Source organism: Crocodylus siamensis, chromosome 15 (assembly GCF_052110815.1).
Source record: "Crocodylus siamensis isolate JL-2025a chromosome 15, ASM5211081v1, whole genome shotgun sequence".
Lineage (NCBI taxonomy): Eukaryota > Metazoa > Chordata > Crocodylia > Crocodylidae > Crocodylus > Crocodylus siamensis.
The window spans coordinates 27735280-27762826 of record NC_143409.1 but is presented as its reverse complement, the minus strand read 5'-3'; the positions used below and the strand labels follow the sequence as shown (position 1 = coordinate 27762826).

The 27547-nt window shown below is 47.0% G+C and overlaps 1 protein-coding gene across 1 annotated transcript; it reads right to left on the bottom strand.

The window, feature by feature from the left end:
- Window positions 1–4900: 4900 nt before the first annotated feature.
- LOC149852274 (uncharacterized) lies at window positions 4901–27439 on the bottom strand (the record flags this gene model as incomplete). The annotated part of the gene is made up of 13 exons (XM_090029130.1): window positions 4901–5285; window positions 6018–6140; window positions 6762–6862; window positions 7385–7539; window positions 7938–7996; window positions 8609–8733; window positions 8848–8984; window positions 9923–9981; window positions 10416–10534; window positions 13419–13576; window positions 14314–14372; window positions 15141–19436; window positions 27431–27439. Coding segments are annotated over 13 exons (5451 nt in total), but the record flags the coding sequence as incomplete, so codon positions are not given.
- Between the last annotated feature and the right edge of the window lie 108 nt (window positions 27440–27547).

The following is a 27547-nucleotide window of genomic DNA, read 5'->3' as shown; positions in this document are numbered from 1 at the left end:
CAGGAACTCCGCTGCACTGGATAGAGGAGACTGCCTCTGCCTTTTAATGAGGTCCAAGGCAGTACATGTATGGGGTTGGAGGGGAGCTTCTAACTGGCAGTAGAGGGGCCACTGTGCTAAGAGGGAATCTTATGGGGGAAGAGGCTTCCCTTTGGGGAGGGGGGAAGGGGACCCACCACAATTATAATTAGAATGCAACATCAAAAGGTAAAACCTTAAAACCAAAAACAGAGTAATGACACAAAAACCACAACAGCAGGCCCCTGCTCTTTCCTCAGTAGAGGATGGGGCCTGGAACGTCTCAGTCAGGGCTTGCTTACCCTTATGCCCAAGGGGCAAGGTCTGACCCTATTTATGGAATAGATATCCCACATTCCTCCCATCTTTACTGTTATAAGTATCCCCTTTTTGCCCCCATTTAGGGCTTATCTAGTAAAGGGGGTGCATACGTAGGTGGTGTGGTAGAGGAAGGTATATCTGGGATAGGGGTGCAAAACTTTAGGCCATCCTATCCACAAAGGTGCTCTCTCACTCGGTCTCTGAGCACAGAGCAGAGGTCATCAGCTATGTTAGCCTGAAGTCAGGCAGAAGGTAGGGCAGGGTGGCACTGTAGAGATTAACTAGTTCACAGAGGCATGAGGGGAATGGATGAGCAGAAAGATCTTCTATGGAAAGGAAAGAGCCAAGGAAAAGGGACTCCACTAAGGAAGGGGATAAGTGGAATGATTAAATTATTTAACATGTTAAAACCTGGGCATACACTAGAGTAAACAGCTAGTCTGGTAATTAGTCAAGAAGTCAATGGGGGAAATGCTAAATTCCTTGGACATTGTTGACCTTAGAGCAACTGTCCTTAAACCAAGAGCTTAAAACCAACCTGAAAGCAAAATTGCAGAACAAGAAATCATTTAGATAGGATTACATTAACCTTGGATTCAACAGGGAGGAGGGATACTTATCCATTATCCAGAGTAGGTAACACCTGGAGGGACACCAGAGTCAACTGCCTTGCTCAAGTCAACACATCTAATGGTTCCATTTATTACCTCTCTGAACATCTCCTGCCCATGTCACTTTTTGTTCTGCATAGGTTCTTTGCTTTCTGGCAGTCCATTCTTAGCATCTGACAAAGCAGGTTGTTGCCTGAAAAGACCTCATTCCTCTGAGCCAGCTGGCATCTTAGTATGGAAACAAACTCAAATTCAGCAATTTTTCCCCAGTTTCCTGTAGGCAACATAAAAGGTAGAGATAGACACTACTCTGCTTCACCAGTGCTTGCCAATAGTCTTTGTGACTATTAAGGGTAAGGTTTGGGGCATAGCAACTACACTTTAGGTTTTAATGTATTCTGCAATCCCCTTAGGAGCCACAGACATTTTCATGCTGTAGTCTGCAGACCTCAACTACGGTAATAATTGGGAATATTGTAATAGAACAAGAAGTCTGATGTGTTGCCAACATATGGTACTGTGTGATTGTGATTAAATAAAATTTTAGCAATATGTAAGGCAAGGTCAGAACATGATAGCTTAAATGGCTTGGCATTTAAGCTATGTTGATATCAAGTAATAACAGCATTATATTAACAGTAATATAGTTAATATAATATGTGTGTAAACATTCATATAAAAGTTATCAAGCTATGAACTTTTTATATAGTACGTTAATAATAGCAGTGTGATTGATTAAATGACTGAAAAGTGTATAGAATATTTAAAGTGTACCTGTGTAAGCAAGAGGTTTGCTAAGGCACTGAATATGCAAGTTACCAGACAATGAACTGATTAACAAATGACTAAAGAACCAGTCTGTGACCAGGTACAGGAGGAAAAAACTAAGTGACAACATAAAAGAAAAATTCTGCATATCCTGCATTTTAGCCTAAACAACTTTCAAGGCTGACTTATGACAGGAGTGACCTTGAGCTGAAGTAACAAAAAAAGATAAGAAATGACATCTGGATAGAGAAGTATGGATAAAAAAAATTCCTTAACTTCAAACAAAGACTTAAAATCCTTATAAAAGTAGGATGCAGTAATGCTAGAGTAAAAAAGCCACACTGCAGACTTTGCTGGCGCACAGGTGCATCTGTTCACCCCTGCTCCCATTACCCACAATGAGCCTGGGATGGCCACCCACTGCTACTATTAAGCAAGTAAGCTGGTAACCGTACCATCTCCATAAAGTGTGTTTGTCTATGTAAATAATATGTGTATTTGTCTTTGTGCTCATCTCTGCGAAGTCTTTGTATGTTTTTGTTCTAGGTAATCAATAAATGTGGCACTTTGCACTCGACATGGCATGCAGTTGTTATACAAATCGCTAATTGCTTAAATTATAAGCAAGACCTTACCAGAAAGGATAAAGCAGTCAGCAAGATAGCAGCTTCCACAAGCAGGGAGAACTTGGGCTGGGAATAGCAGTTCAAGGCTGGGCTGCAAGTTAAACAAGGCTTGTGGGGTTTTCAGTAACAGTAGGAGGTGATGCTCTGCATCACTGCTACTTCTCTTCAGCATGAAGGCTGTTCCGGGCTCATCTTACTTCCATCAATAAAAGGTGGGAGTACAGCAGGGCACCTATGTTCATCCAACACTTTTAGTGCAAGTATTCTCTCACAAGAAGTTCCTACCTACCACATCTACTCAAGTCCAAGATAAATGATAACAAATTTGGGGTTTCCAGGTATAGAATACAAGTATTGGAAAGCTGTCTTGATTTCATGTTCCCCATCCCTACAGTAGGTAAAAGCATGCAACCACCTTGCCTTTGGCTCCACCCATTTCTTCCTTCAGCAGCCATCCTGTCTCTTCCAACAACCCACAGATATTCTTCTCCCCTCTGTCCCCCCCAACCCCATTTCTGCTTCCCCCCTGCCTTACTGTCAGATGCTCTTCAGGCTCCATTCCCTCCCCAAAGCACAGCACATGGAAGCATAACCCATGCAACAGTGTCAGCACTGCAAGTTGTCTGGGGAGGAGACAGTTTCCACATACTCCATGACCAAGAGGAAATCCAGCCCAAGCTGCATCTGACAGTAAGGTTGGAGGCAGAAGTCAAGACAAGGGGAGGCAGGCAGCTGTTGGGGGTCTGTCTCTGGCCCCAACCCAGGCTTGGGGCCAGGAATCAAAGCTACAGGAGCCATCGGTCCTCTGTTGTCCCCCCCAGCCTTATATGCAAGGGGCTCCCCCTTGCTACTCAGCATGCTTGAGGGTGGGGGAGGAGAAGAGAGAAGGGGACAACTCCCCAAAAAACTCATAACTTTAGATGTAAATATGGCACTCTTACTGTATGATCCAACATCCTTACATACACCTGTTGCAAGGATGCTGTTGTACACAAGAGACTTCAAAAAGCATAAGCCAAATGAATTTTATTTTCAACTGGTTCCAAGTAAAAGAGTAACATCCAATACAAAAAAAACACCACACAACACTTTAATTAGCTGCCACAAAACATTAAAAAAAAAAAAAAAAAAAGTACGTATTAAACTATTTTGTTGCCAAGTTGCTTGTGTGACCTCAGCTGGGTGGAAAGGGGGAAGAAAAAGCCATCTTCCAAGAAGTTTGGGGGTGGGGAAGAAAGGGTCCTATACTAGAAACTAGTGTTCTTGGATATGAACCAGCTCAACCCAACTGTTTTGCCCTCCTTCCTCTCATTCCTTGTTACAGGTAGGAAAATAGAAATAAAAATAAGAGGAAAAAAAATCACCCCTCAGATCTTTTAGGGAAAGGCAGTCTTCCCTAGAATCCAGTCATGCCGATATCATGTGCTTGCAGAGGAGACTTATGCTGGTATTTGTTAAAATGCAGTAGTACCATGTATGGCCCAGAAAACTACTTCCATGTTGGTACACACCAAGTAGACAGAGCACAGAAGCTAGTTCTTTAAGAGAGCTCCTCAGCAGCCCATGATACCGTTTGTAAGTTGAATAACCACCCTTACTGAACCTCAGATTCAAGTTAGATTCAGCTGTCTTGGTGCTCTTTCATGCTACATGAATCCCAGAGTGGAGGCTTGCCCAGGTGTAGTCAGCCAAGGAAACATGACCATCAGGTGGGGAAGAGGATGAGTATTAGTTTGTAGTGGGAACAACTACCACCTCGCACTGAGTGGATGACTTTTGCTGTAAGCCTTGACAGGCTTCTCCAAGCATGTGGACAAAACAACCAAAAAGACACAAAAAACCCATAGATATAAGATACAGACTTGGGGAAGTTGACAGTAACTTTCTGCCTCAGTTAAAGAGGAAGGTCACCAGCTGACATGAGGAAAGGGGAGACCTGTACATCAAAACAGAAACAGTAGTACCCCCAGCTGTAGAAGCCTTGTGATAACTGTTGGCTCCCATTTTTGAAGAGCCAAGTATGAAGGTCCTTTGAAACAGTCAGTCAATGCCCCACTGTAGCCAAGGATGAAACTATTGTTTGAGAGTCAATGAAGTTTATTTCACACTAAATGCCAGCAGAAGTTCTAGCAAGTGCTTTCTGTAGTCTAGCATAAGTGGTTACATCATTGTAAGAGACTCAACAACTTTCTCCTCATTGGAGGTGGACAGGAGTGCCAGTAGACTTAAAGTCCCTTATCACAGAGCAAAAGCTTTAGGAGCCTTCCTACTGGCAGCAACATCTGTTCCAAGGAGCAAGTTGACACTAACTACAAACACTACACAAAAAAAAGGAGGCGGCACAATTAAAAGTCACACCCATAATAAAAACAAAAACAAACAAAAAAACCACTCTGCTGTCCCATGACGGGAGAAGGAGGAGGAAAAAAATTTGCTTGTTCAGTGAGACTAGAATTGGCTGTGTGTCAAGAAACAGGTTCTCCATGGGACTGAACTCTTGATGACCGATCTCCTTGCTGTTCTGGAAAGGGGCACTTAGTCCTCCACCTCATACATTTTGTACATCCCCCACTGAGTGATCAAGCCTGTACTACTAGACTAGTGTTCCTCAGAAGCAAGGGGGAAGACAACCAAGACAGATTTCCCTTTGGTATGTTGGGGGAAGGGAGAAAGATTCCAGTTGCAGCTAGGTTTCACAGTTCTACAGTGCAGGCAGTATTTATTCATGGTGAAGATAGGCAATTGCTCTTTCATACATCCACAAATTAAAGCATCAAGGATAGTACCAAAAGTTGACCAAGTGAGAGGCTGCCTCCACTCAGATACTTTCCTGAGGAACAAGCGCTTTGAAGACTCCCAGAGCAGGCTGAAAGACTTGCATGCTGCATCTTCAGTCTCTGGTGCTTTGTTTTCCTAGGGCATATGAACGTCTGCCGTGACCCTGAAGTTCAGATAAGAGTTTAAGTCATCTCACCCATTTGGTCTGCCTGGGTTTATAGACACCCCCAGCTTCATTCTAGTTTGTGGGACAGCAAGAGGTCAATCCTGCTGTGGCTCTAGAAGGGGCAAGCCTCCTGTGGAAGCTTGCAGGAAACTGCCTCTAACAGAGATACTACATGCATTAGAACAATTGGTCCATGCCCTACCAAGCAGATATGCAAGTTTAAACACCGCCCCCAAACCAAAAACAAAACAAAACCCCAACACCACAAATACCCCTTAGTGCTTCAGGGGGAGGAAAAAAAAAAAAAATGGAGGAGGAGTGTGTTAGCATTACATAGCTCTAGATCTTGGCTTGATGTTGGGAATATTACAGGTCTTACCATTTTAAAAGGGGGAAAAAAAGACAGCACAAGGCAGGAGAGGTTAGTAGCTTCCAATAAGAGTACTAGATGAGTAGGTGAAGGCTAAGTAAGTGTTAGGATTTAAAAATTGCATCAGTGACTTTTCTTGCATCTCCAGTTACAAGGAGAATTTGGAAAGCCCAAAGTCTTGAGATGAGACATCCTAGTACACCCTTTTCTTGCCTAGCTCCTAGGATCCTGCCAGAAGGATATAGCTACAATCCAGAGTCCACTGCTATCAAACCTCCAAAAAAATCATAACTCTACAAACACTACACAGAAGCCCAAGGCATTTTTTGGGGACACCATCCCCTTCCCATGTTACTTGCCTCTGGAGTGGTAGAGGGGAATCCCGGGCGATCCATTTCAAAGGTCTGCATTCCTGCTTCAGGATCTCTCCTGCTTCCTATTTTGATCTGGTCATGCCAGCCAAACACTTTGGGCTTTAGACACTGTCAGAACAAGATGGCAGAGATCTTTCCCAGCATATTGGAGACCAGTGATGTATCATAGGTCTCTAGGACCCAATGCTTGCATTTGTGTCCCCTCTCCTCCCCCATCTTTCTCATAGTAATAAGGTCACAATCACGTGATAAGAAATCCGAAGGGCCTGGCCAGTGCCTCCCTCAGGCATGGCCCCTTCATTGGTCTGCTGCTGAAGACTGGAGTTCTAGTTACTGGAATAGGATCTGTGCCTGGGCAAAGTAGTTCCCACTCTGACCTATGCCCTTCTGTAGGCCCCCCAAGTTAATGGGGCAAGTTTCTAGACAAGTTTCCTGTTCACATTTCTATATGCAACCTTTGCACCAGAGCAGTTCACTGCCTGGCATTTGGGACTGCATGCATGTAGTCCATACACCCACTTTACTGCTGGATTAAGAGCCTATTTCTAAGAGTCTTCATTAAATATCAGCTCATTTTTATTCAAGTTGCTCAAGAATGTCATGAGCCAGAATCATTGGTTACCCCACTACAGTGGACCCTGTGACTTGTGCTACCAGGCATTATTGTACCACAGGTTCAGCTTGCAACTCAGAAGAGATGCAAGACGATATGTTCCATTGACATCTTACCAGAGAGAGGATGACAACTAGAACAACAAGTGTGCACACAATGATTGCCACTCCATATCCAGGAAAGCTTGGATACACAGGAGGTGGTTCCAGCTGGCTGTCTAGAATGAAGGGCCACAGTTAGACATAGCAGATCCAGATGGATTTTTTTTTGATCTCCCCTCAGTGGAGGCTCTTAGTTTGTTTAGCCACTTGTTAGAGGGCATTAAAGAATCTTTTCTTATGGGTACAGACTTTACTCTGTAGTTCCCTGCCTTCCTGGCTGTCATTCTTCACTCCACACCAAGCCTCATCCACAAGTACAGGATGCACAAAATCCAATAATGCCATTTTAGTAAGCCAAAGCTTCCAGCAGGATTTTATGCAGTGGTAGCTAGATCTGTGAAGCTTCAGAGAAAGCCCAAGTTAATCTTCCTCTGCCAAGACAAGAGTGATCATTCTTTTGCAACTGAATGTAGTAGTTAACCCTTTTGCCTCTGGAGAAGAGAGGAGTAATGGATTTTGTTCCTACCATTTAGTGCACCAACACAGGAAGCCTCACTACTGGAGGTTCATTTTAGAGTTTGGTTTTGTCTAGGGTAGACCCCAGTAGCCTTCTATATAGAGCTCTAGGGCAATCCTACCTGCCACAATAAAAGAATATGGATCCACCTGGAAGTGTGACCCAGCCAAGGCATCATTTGGACCAACTGAATCAACAAGAGTTTTAAGGACATCCATGCTGGAGGGAGCAGAGGGCTGGAATATCACCTCACCATGACACATCAGGGAGCCACTTCTGCAAGGAAGAGTAATAGCAGGTTTTCCAGTATTCAACAGACAATGGCAGTCACCCAGACGACATAGCCACAGATCTGGCTAAAGTTCTGGATTGCTCTTTTCAAGAAGAGCCAGTCAGACAGTGGCTATGAGACTCCCCAATGAAGGGGACTACATGGTAAAGCCTTTCCCACTCATATGCTGCTTCAGTAAGCAGCTGCCAACTGAAACCTCTTGGAGCAAAGGAGGAAGTGTTTCTCAAAACAGTCACTTTTCATGTGGGTAAAAGGAATCAGATCATGTCCCACATAACATGCTCACTAAAGGAGGTGAGAGTTTCCTACAGCCTGCAAGTCCCATGAGTCTCTCCCCCCCCCATAACCTAGGGAAGTGGAGCAGCAGAGCGCTTTTACTCACAGGACATCTCGAATCACCACTTGTAGGAGAGTGCTGTATGTCCTCAAAGCATGCATCAGCTAAAGAGAGATGAAATAACAATTAAGTCAATTTAGTCCTCCTTTGTAGGATTTACTTACCTGCCTGTGCAGTGAATGTTAACATCTAGTAAACTTCATAGTTTCCTTGGAGCCTCCATATGCATGCTATCAGACCAAACTTCAAGAGCGAACTAGTGGGCAAGCTAGGTTTGGGGAGTTATTGCAAGAACATGAATATCAGAAGCTACTAAGGCTTCCAGATGGATCAGTGTGGCAGCCCAGGAACAAAACTGAAGTACATTCTAGTTTCCTACTGAAGGAAAGGCCCCTTCAGGACCACATATGAGGAGTTCTGCAAAATGGCTCCAGTGAATAAGGGGTAACCACCATCCCAAGGAGTCTCACTTAATTTGAATATGGGCTTAACCATATCCCATGTCCATGAATGAAGTAGAGTCATAACATGCACTCAGATTCCACAAGCAGAATGCAAGAGAACTTCATACAACACTGCCAAGGCCTATTGAGAATTACTGTAAGTGTCCTGGAGGGGACATTTTCTAACTTCCTGCCTCCTGTCTTAGAAGTCCTCTAGGTTTTCTTCCCAGAGGATTGCACAGCAACACTTATCCAAAAGCTGGGCACACCTACCACATCAGCAAGGTCCCTAGTGAAATCCTGGTGTTCCACTGAAGAGTGGTCCACCAATTCCTCTTTCAGCATCTTGTTGGTGATCGTGAAAGAGATTGGGAAGACCTGCAAGCTGAGCCTTGAACCTGCAGTGGAAGGAAAAAAAAAAAAAAAAAAAAAAAAAAAGAGAGGGCTAGATGAGCATTTGCTTATTTGCCTCCTTCCTTTGGCTGCTATGGCCAAGATGGAAGACTACTGACCTTCTACTGAGAGAGAGGTCAGGTCCACAGAGAGATTAGCAAGCCCAGTCAGTGCTTGCAGAACCTGGCCAACATCAGCATGGGCACGTGTGTCAATGTAGACTTCTCCTTTAACTTCCAAATCACCTCTGACATTCCTAAACAAGGAAAGGTGTTAGTAGAATACAGATGTAAAGAGTTTACTAGAGAGCGAGTGCTCTGAGGCTGAAGTGGTAGGTAGCAAGGTTATATTGCAACCACTCAAGCATGGTTTTACCTCCATGCAGAAAAGGGGGGGTGGGGGGAGGGGTGTGTGTGTGGAAATAGGGCTTCATAAAAAACACCAACTTCTGAACGAATACACCGAGACAGCTGAGCCAAGTCCGACTCCAGTCTAGCTACATGAAAATATTTCTACATTAAGTAAACAACCAGCTCCATTTTAGGATTGTAGTGAGGACAAAATTAAAACAAACTTGCTTTTTAGTGGTGGTTCCAGCACATGTCATGTCTAGTGCTGCTGCTCTGCCCTATGCAAACAGATGGGCCTTCAGCATACATTGCTGCAAAGTGTGTTGCATTTCCAGGTCACATCATTCCTTACTGAATACTTAAACTAGGAGGCCTTGGGTCTTCTCCCCTCCCAGCATGCCTCTTGAACTCATCACAACCCTGATTTGCAATGGCACCACTTTTTGGCTCCTGGTTATTTCAGGATTATATATTTCTTTGGACATGAACTGTAGTATCATGAGATCAGTACTTCTGCCCCTCCCAGCTCTTCCTCCTGGGAGACTGCACAAGGCTATGGAAGGCAGAATAGCTGTCAAAGTCAGAGCCCCATGACTGTCCTTCATGACAATAGTGTCTGAGGTGAACAGAAATTCTAGGTCAGGAGTGACCCCTCGTGGCTGGCCAAGTGTCTTGCCAGGTCCTCATATTCCAGGAGTCCCAACTCGGGTTTGGCTAAACAGTCTAGGGTCTGTACAAGGCCCTTGCACAACTTCAGCATTGCCAAGCTGTCCCATTAGCTCTCCCACCACTTGAGCGCAGCAAGAACTGAAGCAATGAGAAAAGCTTCTGCCCCTCTCCATACCTGAGTCTAACAAGGGAGAGATTCCTCACTTGATACAGAGCACCCAGAGACTGGATAACCTACAGGGAAGAGGTATAGTTTAGATGTAGCCCCAGCTTGAGTAGACTACACAAAATAGCTTTCACTGCCATCGTTTGCTTACTCTTCAGGCTGATGTATCTATTCCCCAAGCAGAAAATAGAGTCCCTCAGTCCTCAACATGCAGTTGAGCATCCATTCTACTGCACCATTTAAAGTAGAGCTACTTTATCTACAAATATATACAAAAACACTATCTTGAAGGCAGAAGATGTAATGGAAGCAGCTGTAGCAGCATTTGCTTTGCAGAACAGGCACATATTGTCCCCCATTTTACAAATTATGTAACAAGTCTTGTTACCAACTCCTTGAGAAGCCATGCTCTGGGGCTCATGCCTCAGGGGGCAGAGCCCTGTTCCTAGCACACAGGAGGCACATGTCTCTGCAATTTGGTCTATGTCTATTACTACCATACCTCATTTCTCAGTCTGTACAGAAAGCCTGTGCCATCCACATCAAATACTGCAGAGCCAAGTCTCAGAGCAACAAGCGAGATGGACAATCTCTCTGGTTCTAGGTTCTTCACACTGAAGCCTAAAGAGACATGGGTTTAAAGTAGACTGTTTAAACTCTATATTCATTCTTCTGGCACTGTCCAGCCAATTGGTTTGACAGCATCTCTGTAATAAACTTTCCCCCATTCAAATTAGTTTCTCAATACACTGGTTTCAAGTCCTGCCCCTCATTATAGCCTACGGGCGATGCTGTTCCATTTCATTGAAATGTCAAAACAGTAGTTTCAGAATGAAACATTGTCTCATTGAAACAAAATGGTGCTGTTCTGCACAGCCCTAATACCATCCAGGGTGAGGGGGGGGGGGATAGAGAGAACAGCAGCAACTATATCCCACCCAAATAACTAATGAGGTTGGGGTTCCCACTTCCAGAAGGTACCATTTTCATCTCTTCTTGACAAGTGACAGCCTTAGTGCCAAGCCCCTGGATACCTAGATTAAGATCAAGTATACCACTTAATGGAATGTGCAGGAGTCTGGCAGTGACTACTTGTCATCTAGACAGCAGTATCTGCTGATGCTGGGAGCTTCCATTTGGACTTGGGAAGATACCTGAATAGCATACCTGAATGTTGGACCCCTGCTAAACCAGATGGGGCAACTGACAACTGACGCCCAGGAAAAAGCCAACCTATTAAATAGGTACTTTGCGTCAGTCTTTCATCAGTCACACGGGATGCCCATGCCTGCTATGGGACAGGGAAATCTGGGTGAGGGGAATCCCCTACCCTCCATCAATGCTGACCTCGTGAAGGAACATCTTGAGAAGCTGGATACCTTCAAGTCAGCTGGCCCTGACAACCCGCACCCCAGGGTACTCAAGGAGCTGGCGAGCGTCATAGCCCAGCCCCTGGCACGGATCTTTGAAAACTCCTGGCGCTCTGGTGTAGTGCCCGAAGACTGGAAGACGGCCAATGTGGTGCCGATCTTCAAGAAAGGGAGGAGAGTGGATCCGGCCAATTACAGGCCCATTAGCCTGACTTCTATCCTGGGGAAGATCTTAGAAAAGTTTATTAAGGAGGCCATCCTTGAGGGACTGGCCCAAGCTAACATCCTAAGGGACAGCCAGCACAGGTTTGTTGCGGGTAGGTCTTGTTTGACCAATCTCATTTCCTTCTATGACCAGGTGACCTATCACCTGGACAAGGGAGAAGAGATTGATGTCATATATCTTGACTGCAAAAAAGCTTTTGATCTGGTATCCCATGATCACCTCTTGGCCAAACTGCCCAGTTGTGGCCTTGGCTCCACCACGATCCGCTGGCTGGGAAATTGGGTCCGTGGTCAGACCCAGAGGGTTGCGATTGATGGCAGTCACTCATCATGGTGCCCTGTGACCAGTGGGGTCCCTCAAGGCTCTGTCCTGGGACCCATACTGTTCAACATCTTCATTAACGATGTGGACATTGGAGTCAGGAGTGGACTGGCCAAGTTTGCCGATGACACCAAACTTTGGGGCAAAGCATCCACGCCAGAAGATAGGCGGGTGATCCAGGCTGACCTGGACATGCTCAGCAAATGGGCAGACGAGAACCTGATGGTGTTTAACACCGAAAAATGCAAGGTTCTCCACCTTGGGAGGAAAAACCTGCAGCACCCTTATAGGCTCGGCAGTGCTACGTTGGTTAGCACTACAGAAGAAAAAGACTTGGGGGTCATCATTGACCACAAGATGAATGAGCCTCCAATGCAATGCTGCGGTTAGTAAAGCCACCAAAATGCTGGCGTGCATCCATAGATGCTTCTCGAGCAAATCCCGGGACATCATTCTCCCCTTGTACTTGGCGAGGCCGCAGCTGGAGTACTGCGTCCAGTTTTGGGCTCCACAATTCAAAAAGGATGTGGAGAAGCTTGAGAGAGAGTCCAGAGGAGAGCCACGCACATGATCAGAGGTCAGGAAAACAGATCTTATGATGACAGGCTGAGAGCCACGGGCCTCTTTAGCCTGGAAAAGCGTAGGCTCAGGGGTGATCTGATGGCCACCTATAAGTTTATCAAGGGTGTCCACTAGGATCTGGGGGAACGTCTGTTCACCAGAGCACCCCGAGGGATGACAAGGTCGAACAGTCACAAACTCCTGCAAGACCATTTCAAGCTGGACATAAGGAAGAATTTCTTTACTGTCTGAGCCCTCAAGGTCTGGAACAGTCTGCCAGCAGAGGTGGTTCAAGCACCTACATTGAACACCTTCAAGAGTAAATTGGATGCTTATCTTGCTGGGATCCTATGACCCCAGCTGACTTCCTGCCCTTTGGGCAGGGGGCTGGACTCGATGATCTCCCGAGGTCCCTTCCAGCCCTAACGTCTATGAAATGAAATCATTCCTGTCTTGGCCTCACCTTCCTGGAATTGAATTGGCTAACATGAGGCTGGCACTTATGTCTCTTCTCAACCAGAAAAAATGGCTAACAACCTGGCTTGAGTAATGTATAATACAATTGTTCACCCCCTCCCCCCCCAAAAAAAAACAAAACAAAAACAAAAAAAAACAACCCCCAAACCCAAGCAATTGTAGGGTTTCTGGGAAACTGCACCTCAGGCTGCTGAGAAGCAAAAACTCATGACATAAGTGATAGAAGGCAGGTCAGTTCAAAGAGTACTGCCTTTTCTTCTGCTTTCCCATCCCTCCCCCAGAGCACTGGGTTTGGAAGGGATCTCAGGAAATGATCAGTGTCACTGGCCAGCTACACATGTCAATATGAAAGCAGCCTTCCCCCTCCCTCTCCTTACTTTGTTTCCCTGTAGGCAAGCCCAACTTGAGCTTTGAAACTCAATGTTCTGAGGCTGTTTTGAAGTCCTTCATTTCAATTTCACTGTTTCAAGCTCAAAAATGAGTTGAAACAGCCAAAGTTTTGCACAGCCCTAATAGGAAGACCTGGTAGCTGCCATAACTCAAGGCTTACCATTTGACTGAATAGACTGGACATCCACTCGCCAATCAAAAAAGGTATCCATTTCTTTCTCCACTCCTGTCAGCAAGGTACGGATAAGGTCAGAGTTTGAAGGAGCCGGGCCATCTTCCTGGAATAGAACCTCGCTCTTAACAACAACAGAGCCATTCCTATATGAGGACAGGGAGACAGAGGAGCACTTTCAGTAGATGCATGTCAACATCCCTCCCCAATATAAGCCAATTTTCCAATTCTATTTTGGAAGTTTGAGTATAAAAATCAAGAAATGCTTCAGTCTCTGGTTATCCAGATTTCCATCTGGAGACTGGTCAGGGTGCTAGGGCAGGGATACTCAGTCTTCCCAACACTGGGACAGTTTGGACCATGTTCTCTTCCTCACAGAGAAGAGTCTTCCGCAGAGAGCTGCCATGTCTGTCTTTAGAAGGTGGTGACAGGCCTCCGCTGTACTAGTGCAAGGTCAAGATCAAGTTATTACCATCGGATAAGGACATCTTTCCTCCCTCCCACCCCCCAATTCTGGATACTCAGGAGCATTCCAGGGAGCACCAGCTGACAGTCTAAGAACCCAGATCTTGCAAATTGCGATTGTCCACTTCTGTAGACGAGGAAGTGACAGCCTCCACCACTACAACGGCAAGCCATTTTAGAACCTAGCAGAATTATTTCTAGTTTTCATAACTGGCACTTATCCCTTTAGGTTGGGACTCTGTATTTGGCATCCAAATATGGTCAGCCAAGTGCTATATGCTTTATAATGTCACAGTCAGTTTTATTAGTCACCTAGATTAACATTATTGGAGGTGATCAATACTAGATTAGTGGGATTGCGTGCCTTCCCATTTCTACCCCCACCCCCAAACATAAGGCATATGCTGTGCATACTTACACAAACTTAAGAATGGTTGTTTGAAGAAAGTTCTTATAGGTGGAAAACATTTTGTTTAGCTGCAAAAGAAAGAAGGAAACTGGTTTCCCAGTGCCATTTCAGGGTGAATGGGGACACTTGCTGAAAGCAGGTGTCATGGAAAGCTTTTAGAAATCTAGGTTGTTGGCACAAGATACTCAGGAAGGGAGTTCAGTTGCACTAGAGTTTTGCCTATGCCACAAAACTTCAAAGCTGAGAAGAGGAGCATTTTAGTTTACTTCAAGAGGCAAGATTTTTCTCCTACTTAATACTTCATTAAAGTGGAAGGTGTTAGTGCATTAGAAGTGGTCATCTCCTTAGTCATGCACAAGACAGAAGGTTTTGCCTTGCTAGTTTGACTTCATACTCTATTTTAAATCAAATTGGTTATAAGCTCAAGCCACCTTTAAAGTTTATGGCAGACCAGGTCAGAGAGCTTTATTTCACTACATCCGACTGGCCACTCTGAACCCTAGCTTGTGCAAGCAAATCCAAGTAGCTGTTCAGTGGCATGAGAGAACAGTCTATTGCCTTTCGTCCAACAGACAGGCAGCTTTATAAAACAAAAAGTTCATCTTACTATAGTAAGGAAGATTACATTAAGAATACTCTCTCCCACCCATGATTAGCATTGCTAATACTGACCTCTTAAGAGGAAAGCAACAACAGGAACCAGCCAGACATGAGCTACAAGTAGCTGCCCAGTTCTGGTTTCTGCTACCTTATGAAGGTGGGGCAGGTTTTAGGAGCCATACTGAGCCACAAGGACTCACTGTTGGAGTCCTCAGCATTTTAGAGTCCACACTTACAGTTAGCATCACCTCTCTCTCCAGCTTCTTGTAGGTTCTAGAGGACTTGCTCTCCAGGAACTCTGTGTAAGTAATCCCCATGAGGCAGAATTGCAGAGGGAAAGCGCGTACAGCTGTTTTTTGTACAGAAGATGTAGGCTGGCTCCCTCCCTCAGTGGACCAACTCAGTGTTGGAGGATGCTTTTGCAGTACTGGTTGTTTGGATGTGGGACCAATTTCAGTTGCAACTGCCTGCTTGCTCATCTTGGTCGTCTCGTTCCATCTTGCAGCCATTGTTCTTTTTAAGATACGGGGCTCTCTTTTTGCTGTTGAAGGGGGTGGGGAAGTTGGAAGCAAGTGGGTGGACACAGCCAAGGTAGGATGAATTGCAGGCCATGCTGGTATGGTGGTCCTGTTGCAGAAGGTTTCCGTGCAGTTTGTCGATGAAGTTGGCTCTGAGGCTGTGGTAGGCAGTGTCGCAGGAAGCTGCATGCTGGGGCCAGTGTGCACTTTGACACCAGTTGAAGCTATTGTGGGTGACACTGGTAGAACACTGGAGGGACTAGGATAGGAAGCGACTGCCACAGGCTTGGCTTTAGAGAGAGTCTCGAATACGGGAGCTCTAGAGCTAGAGGACTGTGTCAAGCTTGTGCTAGTGAACAGTGCACCTGTAGGAACTGCTGCCCCAGCAGTTACACTTCTGACTGGCTGAGCCTTGGACTCCATGTGCATGGTTGTTGCTACTTCAGCAGTGAGGACTGGAGAGCTGATGGAGATTGACATACTTGGACTGACTGGCTTGGCAGGCACATCCATGACCTTGTGTTCTCTCAAAGTTGCCAGTGTGGGTTTCCATGTAGATGATGCAGCCGCATTAGTGACAGCTGCATTTAGATGTAGGTGATAAGCCTGTCTAGGTAGAGACTGAGCTAGGCCATCTGTGCTCTTAGATGGGAAGGCAGTCACAAGTGGGGCTTTTAGTACACTGGAGGCCATAGGGCTGGAAGTCCTGCTGAGCACAGTCACATTCTTCGTAACAGCCAGGAAGCCATCTGTAACCCTAGAGCCCACAGTCTGGGTAGCAGCATACCTGCTAGCCTTGGAGGGATCAGCAGCTGTAGAGCTCTGTGCAGGAGTAGTGGAAGTGCCTTGCAGCTCCTTTGCTTTGGGAGAGGTCAAAGCCATTGAGAGATGGCCAACAAGATGATGATCCCACTCAGGAGGGATCACACTAGACAGGTTAGTCAAGGCACCAACTGTGGTTGCAGGTCCCAGAATGGGTTCTGTTCTAGCAGCAGTGAAGTCTGTGAGCAGTATCCTCCCAGTGCTGCCCACAGTACCATCTTGGAGGAGAGGTGTATCAGTTGCAGTTACTGTAATGCTTGAAGCATGCCTGCTCATTTTTGATGGCAGTGGCACAGAGAAGAGCTCCTCTAGGGCATTAGGAAGCATCTTCACTGGCATAGATGGGATGCTGCTCACACCAAGCAGAGATGATGGCGAGCGGGAGGAGGTGGAGCCCTCTGGCACGGTTGGTGTTCTCAGTCCTGCTCCAAGTGCATAAGGTCTTTGCCTCAGTGGTGCTTGTGGTTCAGCAGAGCTGGAAGCCAAGTCAGTCGATGGTCCAAGTAGCTCTGTGGCAGCAGTTGGAAATGCAGTTACTGCCTTAACAGCTGGAGGCATCTGTTCTCTCTCAGAGAACATTGCGTCTCCAGCCAGCTCGCTGTAGGGAGTTGCACTAGTGGCATTTGCAGATGTGCTGGCTTCTGAGGTACCAGCAGATGGTCTGGAGTAGCAAGCAAAAAGGCTGGACTCTGCTTTTGTGTTTTTGCTGACAGGCAGCATGTGGTAGGGAGAATGGCTTGTAGTCTCTTTAGGCAGAGAGCCAACAGCAGGGCTTACAGCAGACACAGCACTTCTCTCATTTAAAACTGCAGTGTGCGTCAGAGTCCAAATGATGCCAGCCAGAGTCCTACTAGAACCAGATACTCCCACCTGAGCCCAAGTGGAAGGTACTACTGTTAAACTGTTAGAGGTGTGCACAGGAACTGGTCTAGGAGAGCCAGTTTGCACTCCAGCAGGGCCAAGATCCAACATCTGGCCCAATGAGGTAGTGAGATCAGAACTGGTACCCGTCAGCATAGCCATGTTGTCTTCAGTTTCATAAGCCAGGTGCTCCCCATCTGGACCCAGATCCAATACCTGGGCTGATAAGGCAGTGGAACCAGGGCCAGTGCCTAACCACATAGGAGTGTGGTCTTCCAGCTTGTAGTCCAGATGCTCCATAGGCAGATAGCTCTCTGTAGTGGGAGGCCCTGTACCAAGTTCTCTTGGGCCAGAGGGATGTTCAACTGTAACAGTGCTGAATTTGGGCATTTCAGCTGCATCTGGAGTGGAGGCTTCTGCAACAGCTCTGGTCAAATGAGGGGCACGGCTGACTGCTGCCTCAGCAGAAGGGAGAGGACTAGTTACTACTTGACCAATTCCAGGAAGGGTGGGTGGCTCAGGAGTCACTGCTAACAGAGAGCTTGGTATAATGTCAACAGGCATCTTGGAGCTTGGCAGGCTGGTAGTCAGAGTCAGGGCCCTTTTGTCATCTCCTGACAGAGTGGGAAGGAGGTCCATTTTTGCATCATGCAATAAGGGAGCCTCCACTGAGGCTTCTACTGAACTTGCATGGGGCAAATCAGCAAGAGTGGTTGCAAGCGGCAAAACAAGGACATCTGTTGGGATATTCAACTCCTCAGCCCATTCAGGTTGCATTGGCCACCTGGTTGTGGTTACCTTTGTCAGCCATGCCCTACTCAGTCTGGCTGTAGCAGCCTTCTCTTCACTGTCTGCTCCCTCAGTGGAGCCTTCCAATGCATTTAGCAGCATCACAGACCTAGGAGGTGGTAGTTCAGTGAAGTGGGTCAGGTCACCCATCTGCAGTGATGAAAGAGACATGGTGTCAGTGATCAGTTTAGCAGAGAGCAGTGTTGCCACAGGGGCTGTGGCTGGGGGTAGATTAGTGGACTGTGGGGTGCTAGCAGGAAGATGGGTTGTAGTCGTGGCCAGCTTATGAGCTAGTTCAGTTGGAAGTGGTTCCTGGTCAAGCACTACTACACTGTCGGCAGAATCCACAGTTCTTTCTTTTGCTGCAGGGGATGGGATCAGAGAACCTGGATGTGTTTCAGGGACAGAGTCAGACTGTGCCAAGTCTGTGGGGCCATGACTAGCCACACTACTTAAGTGGGTAGGGGAAGATGACCTTGGGTTGCCAACTGTTTCTCCAGGAAGAGAAGGAGAACTTGCTATCACAGTAGAGATGCCATCTAGGAAGTTTGTTTCTGTGGTCCAAGTATCTTGCATGGAAGCAGCAGCTGGGTTGGTTGGCACAGATGGACTTGTGATCAGTAACATCGAGTGGGAAGTTTCTTTTTTTGATCTAGATGGCTGCCACACCTCACCTACAGGTGAAGTTGGGATGATAGTTGAACTAGATTGAGTAGCTATCTGATCTAGGCCAGGGGTGGAAGCCACTATTGTAGCAGAGGACTGGCTTGCTTTAGATAGACCCCATTCCTCACTTGGAAGGCTTTCTATAGCCACTTCTTCCTTCAAGTGAGAGGCAGGACTCAAGTGAGCAGTAAGAGAGGCAGAATCCAGGGATGGTTTGAATAGCTCTGCAGTTGGAGTTGGACCTGTCATACTCATTTTTGAGTGAGAGGAACCAACATCTGCCAGAAGTGATGGTATTTGGGAGAATACAGCTGTTTTGGTCAGTAGCATGTGTGCTACCAGGGTCTTGTCTGCTGAAGCCGTCAACTTCCTAGAGGCACCTGTAGTAGCAGCAGGTGTACCAGAGTCTGTTCTCCTAGCATCAAGACCATTATCTTCTGGGAGGTATAGCTGACTTGTGGCCCTTACCACATGCACCTGTGAGCTTCTAGCTGTTGAAGAATCAGTTTGCTTTTCTGTAGTGCAATTTAACACATCTTGGTTAGGCTTCACTAGCGTGCCACTGGTCAGGTTCTGGAATGGGAGCAAGTCAGGCTGCAAGCGTGACAGCACTGGTATTGAGTCAGGGAAGGTCTGGTGAGGAACAGCTGAAGACCCTTCATCATGTGCAAGGATGGTAATGAAGAAGCAGGCAAGGATAGCCAAAATGGCTTGCCACCAACAACACCCTTTGTTAACAGTCACTGAGGGCAGAGTTACTCTCAGTGCTCCTTTTCTTCTTTTTCTTAAGTGAGCCATTGTAGTATCCTGCCCTGCAACATCTCTCTTTGGGGGTCCTGCCCCTTGGCTTATCATGGGAAATCTTGTGGAGCTTAGCTGTGAAACATTAAGAAACAGGAACAGTTTTAGTCTGCAGTTCTACCTACTTAGTGGATACCCATCCCCTTCAAACCCTCCCTGTGGGAAGCCTCAAGGGATCCACATGGGTATTACAGGCTGAAGGCCTATTTTACTAGAAAAAGTTTGGCAACAGCTGTTTTTAGTGAAACAAAGCCACTTGGTCCCAAGAAATGCTAACATTAGCCAGTGGTAACTGAGGCTTTATTATTCTATGCAGGGAGCTTCCCCAGGCAACCCTGCTCCTGAAAAAGAACACCACACAAAAACCCTACAGCTTCAGCTGTAGAGCTTTTGTACTTTGAGCTGGGTTTCAAGCCCAGTTCCTGGTCTTATGGAGGAGTGCTGGTCATCTCAGTCAGGCTACTACTGTTCAGTTCCAATGTCAGATAGACCAGTCTCCTTTAGGGTCTTCCCTCCCACCCCTTGAGGGATCAGGCACCCCTGGCAGTGGCAAAATAAAAGCCACACCACATCACAGAAGTACACACAGCTGACCCCAAATAGACTTCTTCTTGGTCTCCCACTGCCGTGGGTGGCCAGTCTTATTGAGGTGGCAACTGATACAAGACATAGTACTGCACTAATAACTTAAGTAGCATTAACTGTGGTCTCCAAGGCATTTAGAGCTTAGAGGTGTAATACAGCAGAGTGCAAATCTAAGTTATCCCATATCTGTTTGATTATCACCACTTAAGAGTGAAGAGAGGTATCAATACACATGCCTATTTTCTCCTTCTGACCTAGCTTGTTACTCAAAGCATTAGATCTCATGTTGGCCTCTTGAAGGCTCGGATCGAAAACATTTACTCTTCTATCTGGAGAGGAAGCACATGCTCACCATTTTACAGGTATTCTGACATGTCAGTCCCTCAAGGAAAAAAAAAAAAATTGAGGCCTCTTTCCAAGGCCATTTGACATCAAAGAGATTATTTAGCAAACTGCCCCAGATAAACTAGTATATGCCAGCTGACATCTTAGCTATAACCAATACATAGGCTCAAGAGGGGATTTGAAAAATTGCAGCTAATGAAGTGAGCACCCTGTACCACTAACCTATTCTCTAAAGGGCCACCATCAGAAGTGAGAGAAGCTCATGGAGGTGAGGGGTAGGGTTGCAGTGAGTGCAGATCAGCATTTGAAATCCAAGAAAGCCTAAAGTTATACTTCCAGCCGCAGGAGTTGCATCCTTACCCTGAGGGCAAGCCAACGGACAAGTTAGAGTTCACCTGCTTTTCCTTTACAGCAGGATAACAGCCACAGCCATGTTAGGTGCAAGAGTCATGTTTCACAGGAGACTTACTGTGCAAGTTTAGTCTGCAGCAAGGGTAAGGATAGTTACATTGGAGCTTTTACTAACTGCCTCCTTAATAGAGAGATCACTCCCCAGGAGTCATAGCCATTCCCAAGTGAAGAAAAAGAACTGTTTCTGAAGAAAGAAACAACAAGCAGCCCCAACTAGGCATAGATGAGGAAACAAAACAAAGAGAGACAACCCAAACAACCCCCCCCCCAAAAAAACCCAAAAAACAAAAACACAAGACAAAAAACAAAACAAAACAAAACAAAACAGGAGTGTTTGCAGCAATTTGTTTGCAGTGTGCAAGCAGGAATCAGAGTACTGGTAGTATTAACGGAGGACTGTCCCTCCCAGAATTGGATCCACCTGGCACAAGGCATGGGGCAGGAAGATAAACTCTTTTTAGTGCCCAACTGCTTGATTTCAGTTACTCAAACAGTAATTGCCCAGTTTAAGTTTTCCAAACAGATTTTAAATGCACAGAGCTTCTTTCCATGCCCTTCTATGTGCATCCACGCTACAGAGGTAATAGAGAGAGAGAGTACAAGCCTAGGAGAGTAGCCAAGGAGGTTTACCAACAAACTAGCACTCAAGTACAACTATACTCTAGGCTTCCATTTTTCCCACTACTACCTCCAGAAACAAGAAGCAACTAGCCAGTTCAGGGGACTGAATAAGGCAACACTAGATTGGAATTATTTTTCCCCCATGAAGGGGTCAGAGGACTAGCTAATAATTGTGCTCCCCTTGCACTGCATATCATTTTTTTGATAAACATAATGCAGAGAAGAAAGAACTGCCTTGTTGTACCATTAGGTCCACTTGATTCTCCCAGATCAGCATAAAGTTACACTTTTAGTAGATATTTCACAGCCAACTTCCCATCCTGATCCAGCTCTAGTAGTCTTTACAGGATAGCAATAATATTTTGGAGTCAGACCAAGTCACCAAAACATTGCCTAAAACATATCCTTGGCCTTACCTTTGAGCCACCACCCACACACACACAGAGAAAGGTACAAAGTAGCAAACTAGGAAGCTACGCTTTTATTCCTTTCCCCCTGTACTTCTGGAGGATGGGAGTATCTGTGTAGTCCCAGATGGCCACCTTCCTTATTAAGCCACTTTGCACCTCTCCAGGTGAAACCCCTCTCATGCAAAATGAGAGGGAAGGAGGAATCTAAGCGCTGTTCTCTAACTGTAGGAACCAGGATATTTGTGGTTGACTTTCTCTGGTTTTATTCTCCAGTATTTTGTGTTCCTCTAGAACCTTTCCTCCAAACATTGCACACTTGCAGAATGCCATATTTGTCAGAACAGGACTTCACAAGTTCCTGGGGCAGATCTCAGGTGTGGAGGGAAACAGCAGCTGGCTGGTCTGACAGAAGCATAGGAGGGAGTTAGAGCTACAAGGCAGCAGTGCTCTGAATTTGCTTATGGAGAAAGATAGACTCAAGATCAGAATTCAGTGCTGTGTGGAGCAAGGAAACACACAGGACAAGACAGCAAATGAAGCAGCTTAATGAGGTCTGGGTATGTGGCTCTGGGGTTAGCACTCTCTCCTGTGCTCTTGCTGCTGAGTCCCCAGTTCAAGCCCAGGCTACTTTTGTTGTGAGACCAAAGCATATACTTGTGAAGGTGTGAAAGACTGGAGAGCTAGAGTGACAAGGTAAAAGTCTTCCTGAGACATCAGACTGTCTCTACGCATAAAGGTTAATGGCTGTTCATTAGGGTCATATATCTGACTGACTCCTATTGGATGGGTGACTGCTTCACAGCACTATTGTTATTCTAGATGGCCCCATTTGGGACAATTTGAGCTGGAAGATTTGAGACTGGATGGATCATAAAGAGTGAGTCATCCCCTGCCCCCTCTCCCTCCCCCCTACTATATATACAATTTATTTATTTTAAAGGACAATTTTTAATGTCCCAAGTCTGCCAAATCAATTCCAAATCTGTGAGTCATTCAAGAGCCATGTGTGGCCCTACTATCGGCAAGCATCCTCTACCCCCACCTGACCCTTCCCCTACTGTATGCCTGGTTCTGTAGTTATCTCTATGTAGAGTAATGTTTACCTACAACACTGAGGTTTTTTATAAGACACATCTCCTTAATGTTTGCAAAATATTTTGAGTCATTTGATGGGAGGCACTATAGAAGGGAGGCTATTACTACAGCCACCACTTCTTCCCAGGTGATCATTTTTTCCTTATGTTTGAAATCAAACTGTGGCTTGTCTCTCTTTAACCGTTTGCTTTCCTGGTAGGAGCTCCAGGACCTAAGAAAGGTGATGTTTCAGACTACGAGCGTGGGGCAGGGCCCACTACAGGATCTGGATTCTGGACTGTCCTGTTCTGGCAAACACACACACAAACCTGCTGATTCAGCACTCGCGCTTCCTGTATGAAAGAAATGGTAACACTGGCTTGCTGGCCTCCAAGTCCAATAGTCAAAACTGCTGAGCTGATCGTTAATCTTTGCTGCCTGTCACACTTCTATCTACATACGCCATGTCTCATCCAGCCTCATCCCTGCCTTGGGTTTCCTGTTTTGCCCTTTGTCCCACATTTTACACACCCATGTCGTCCCTCAGCTTTCAGTTCTCAAATGCTGCTCCCCATCATGCCGTGTCCTCCTGCCCATTACTGCTATGACATGACAGCCAGTTAACTCTGCTGATGCCGCACTCCCTGCCCACCCCCGTACTTGCATGTGACTGGGGAGTTAGAGCAGGAAGAGCAAGGTAGCTGATCCAGCCCTGTGAGGAAATTGGTGGCCCATAGAGAGTTGCCAGGGGACCCCTGTTACCTGCCCACTAAAGCTGCTGGGTGGGTTGGTGCTGCTCAGCATGTCATGTGAGACTACATGTGCTTGCTTTAACTGGGATGTGTATGTATACAGGCAGAGGTTTTGCTAGTGCATTTAACACACATAGAGCGGTAATAGCTTTCTCTGGAGGGGTAACAGAATATCTTCAGAGAGAAAGGTCCACAGAAAGAGCTGAAGCCTGAAAATGGGGCTCTGGGTTGGGTGTAAGGTGGTTGTGTTGGATTTATACATGACTGCTTGGGTCTGGCTTCTAGGCTGTGCCCATATAAGTCAAAGGACTATGTCTGTGGCATAGCCTGAGTAGCCATTTCCTGAGAATATTTTCTGTGCCACCATGTTCAACCTCAGATACCGGCCTGCTGGAGAATAATGAGGCTACTGATTTATTTTTCACTCCAGCCCCAGGTGGGAGGTAGGGTGAAAATAGGGTCATTGGCCCTAATGGGCAATTAGTGGACTCCCTTCAAGAGAGACCCTGAGCTAATGGCTGGGTGTGGTAGGTCAAGACTGAGTTGCTTCAGCAGAGATGTGCAGGGGCTTGGGTCAGGAATAGCTGTGGGGCACAGATGAGAACTAGAAGCCCACAAAAAACACAGGGTTGGCAGAGCCCCTCAGACACCATGTAGGCCAGCCCCCTCCCCGGAGCAGGAGCATGCCTTAGCCATCCTGACATCAACCGTCCCTGGGGACATTAGCCAGACTGCAAACATCGGATTTGTCAGCCCTCTTGGGGTCCTGTTTGTTCCCACCCACTTCAGACAGCAAAACCAAAGGGAGGTTTTGGAGGCGAGTCACAGAGGGAGGGGAGCCGTGTCTCCTCTAAGCTGCGTGCGTGTGTGGCTGTGCACAAGTAAAAATCTTGCTGCGCATGAACTTGTTAAGGCTGCGCAGCCGCCCGGAGAGGGGCTGGGCGAAGGCGCCGGGGCCGGGGCGGGACACCTACCGCAGGTGAGCGCCTCACTCGCGCGGGGCGGCCACGGCTCCCCCCCGAGGCTCCGCGCCCCCGCATCGCCTCGGGGAGCGGGGCGGCGCCCGGCATCAGGGCTGGGGCATGCCGTTCCCCGGAGCCGGCGGAGCGCGCCAGCCCCGCCCCCGCTCTGCCGCAGCTCGGGGAGCAGCCGCTGCCCGCCCTGCGTGAGGCCCCACCGGCTCCGGGGAACCGTCCCCAGCCCTGACGCCATGTGCTGCTTGCTCCCCGAGGCGATGCGGGGCAGCGGAGCGGTTCCCCGGACCCGGCAGAGCCCACACTAGCCCCAGCCCCCATCCCCACCTCACCTCAGGGAGGACCAGCTGCCTACCTGCCATGCATGAGGAGTGAGGAGCTTACCTTAGGTAAGTGTCCCACGCCGGGCTGGCGCTCCTTTTCAGTAGTGTTGCTTGACTGTGTCCGGCCCATGGCTGGGCCACCGCACTCCACTGGCTGCTCTGGGCAGTAGTTAGCATGGAGAAGGGTGGTGGGCAAACCCTGCCCGCTCCCACCCGGGCACTTACTTTGGGATACTTACTGACAGACCGTGCCATGCCGAAAGGGGGAGGTGGGACCAAAGTGGCGCTACTCCTTGCAGGGAGGGGAGCCTCACCTCTATGAGTGCATGGAGGCTATTCCCACCTGGATTCCTTTAAAACCGTCAGAGCCAAAGGAAGGTCAGGTGGAGAAGATCTATTGCTCAGGAATACTATTAATATTCTGGAGTCATGGCTGTTTTCCTCACAAATGGAGCAGTTTCACCACCTTCCTCTGGACCTTGACCCCTCCAGTTGTAAAGAAACCTTGGCTGAAATATTTAGCTCAAGGTACATGGCTGAAGCTTTAAAGCTCTGGGGCCTGTTGAAGGATGTAGTAGGTGGGATAAATTAAACTGGAATAGACCTGCCAGCAGAAGGAGAAGTTGAGTCAAACATCCTGCATCAGCTGCTTTGCTGGCTGTGTTGTGGGCATGTTAACATTAACCCAAGATAAAATGTTAGCAAAATTCTGCTTGTGGGATATGGAGACATGTTACAATCTGGTACTATACTCCTACAGCATGCATAGATGTTGTCTAGAATACATGGGCACACACGCTAACCCAAAGAAAGAGGCTCTGTGTGCAGTAGTGGTCTCCACTGGCACCACCGTGATTCTGGATCCAGAGTGCAATCTCTGCAAGCAACGTGAGTGCCACGGAGGCACCCTCCTTTCACATCTAGCACAGGTTTAAAACACCATGCCTGGCAGCAGTGCACATGGGGAAAAGCTTACTCAACTAAAAGTATTCATTTCAGGTTGTGGCCAGTCAGGAACAGGGATAGCTTCAAGATGAGCTGAATGATTTGCCACATAATTTTATTACAGCTTCCATCGAGGCTCCTAGTCAAGGCATATTTCCATCAGACTGTGGCAGGCCATCCAGAAGTGTTTCATCCTCTTTCCTATATCACTATCACCTCATTTAAACCAGTCTTCTTTGTACTACAGAGGAAAATGGACTGGGGGGGGGGGGCAAGCTTCCATGACTGCTAAAGATATGCAAGAAGTCAGAGAAGCACAGTCTGCATGTACTCATAGCTTCCTTACAAACCTCTCTAACTTCAACAGCCATTACAAATGCATGATCATGGGAGAGAAATTTGCCTGCCTTGTGATGGCAACAGACTGAATGATCACTATTGATACCAGCAGGACTTGGGGAAATAGCCTCATTTACTTAACAGATACAATGAAGCAGGAGAACAAAGCAGATCTTGCATGTGTCCTGACATCAAGCTACTACTGTACAGACCTTGAGAGCTGTGGAACAAAAAACAGTAAGTCTGTAGCAAAGTCTTCTCCAGTCCTCACTGCAGAGGCTTGCTTTAGCAGTCCTGTCAGCACAGCTCTTACCTTTGCTTCTTCCAGCAGCTTGGAGATCAGAGAACACAGGGCTACTCCTTTTTTAGCAGTTGTGGAGAAATTTTGGTTTATACAGATCAGTGTGGACCGATACAGTGCCCATGGTTGGTGGGGTGTAGGCAGGGGAGAAGAGAGAAGGTGCAAATGCATGGTGCGCACATACTCACCAGACATGAAAACAAGCATTCAGGGAGTTAGATCAACTCCTCTAGCGAATACTCCAAGGGAGGGGATGCAGGAGAAAACCAAACCATTGTTCAGTTATGAGATGGATCTGGGCACAGATTCTGTGCAGCACATTCTGGGAGGTACAGCAGAAAACTGCACAGGGAGAAGGGTGGAGGTGGTACTTCACCCAGGTTACCTACAGACTGCCCTCCTGTCCCTTCTCTGAGCAATCCCTGCTTTGGAGGCTGCGAGGGGAGCACGCTATGGCCATGTGCACTTGCCCCATGCAGTTCCTCTGCTGACCGAATCTTCTCCTGGCTTCTGGCAGCACTCTTAATATCCGTCCTGCTGGTGGCTGAACATGGAATCTAGTATTGCATTCTCCTTTTCTCAGCTCTTTCCTAAGGACATGTTTGGCAGCTGTTGCTACTGACCCATAAGATGAAGATCAGGACAAAACCCAGACTGATTCTTCTCACCAGTTTTGTTTTTTTAAAGGAGTGGGACACACATATGTAAAACCCAATCCAGTGCTAAAGGGAGAACATGAGAGCACAGGCCTCCTCTTGCTTCCTTTGCACACAACAGCTGCAGCACCATTCTCAGTTCAGTAGAAAAAATGGTACAACTCCTGGGTAGCCTTGCTGCTTGCATGCACAGAGACATATGCAAGTGCAGTAGACAGACAATCAAATCCTGCTCATTTAATTAATCACAGGAGCAGCCCCACTGAAACGAGCAGGATTTGGCCTATGCACCATGCTCTAACTTATGGGCACCAATACAGACCCTCCTGAGACTTTGGAACTAGTCCCAGTCAGAGGTAGACCCCAAGCAAATCATTCCACCTGGGTGCTTCTGCTTCTCCTTCCTGCTGTGGCCCTGTGTGCGCCTTGCCTATTCACACCAAGATCTTT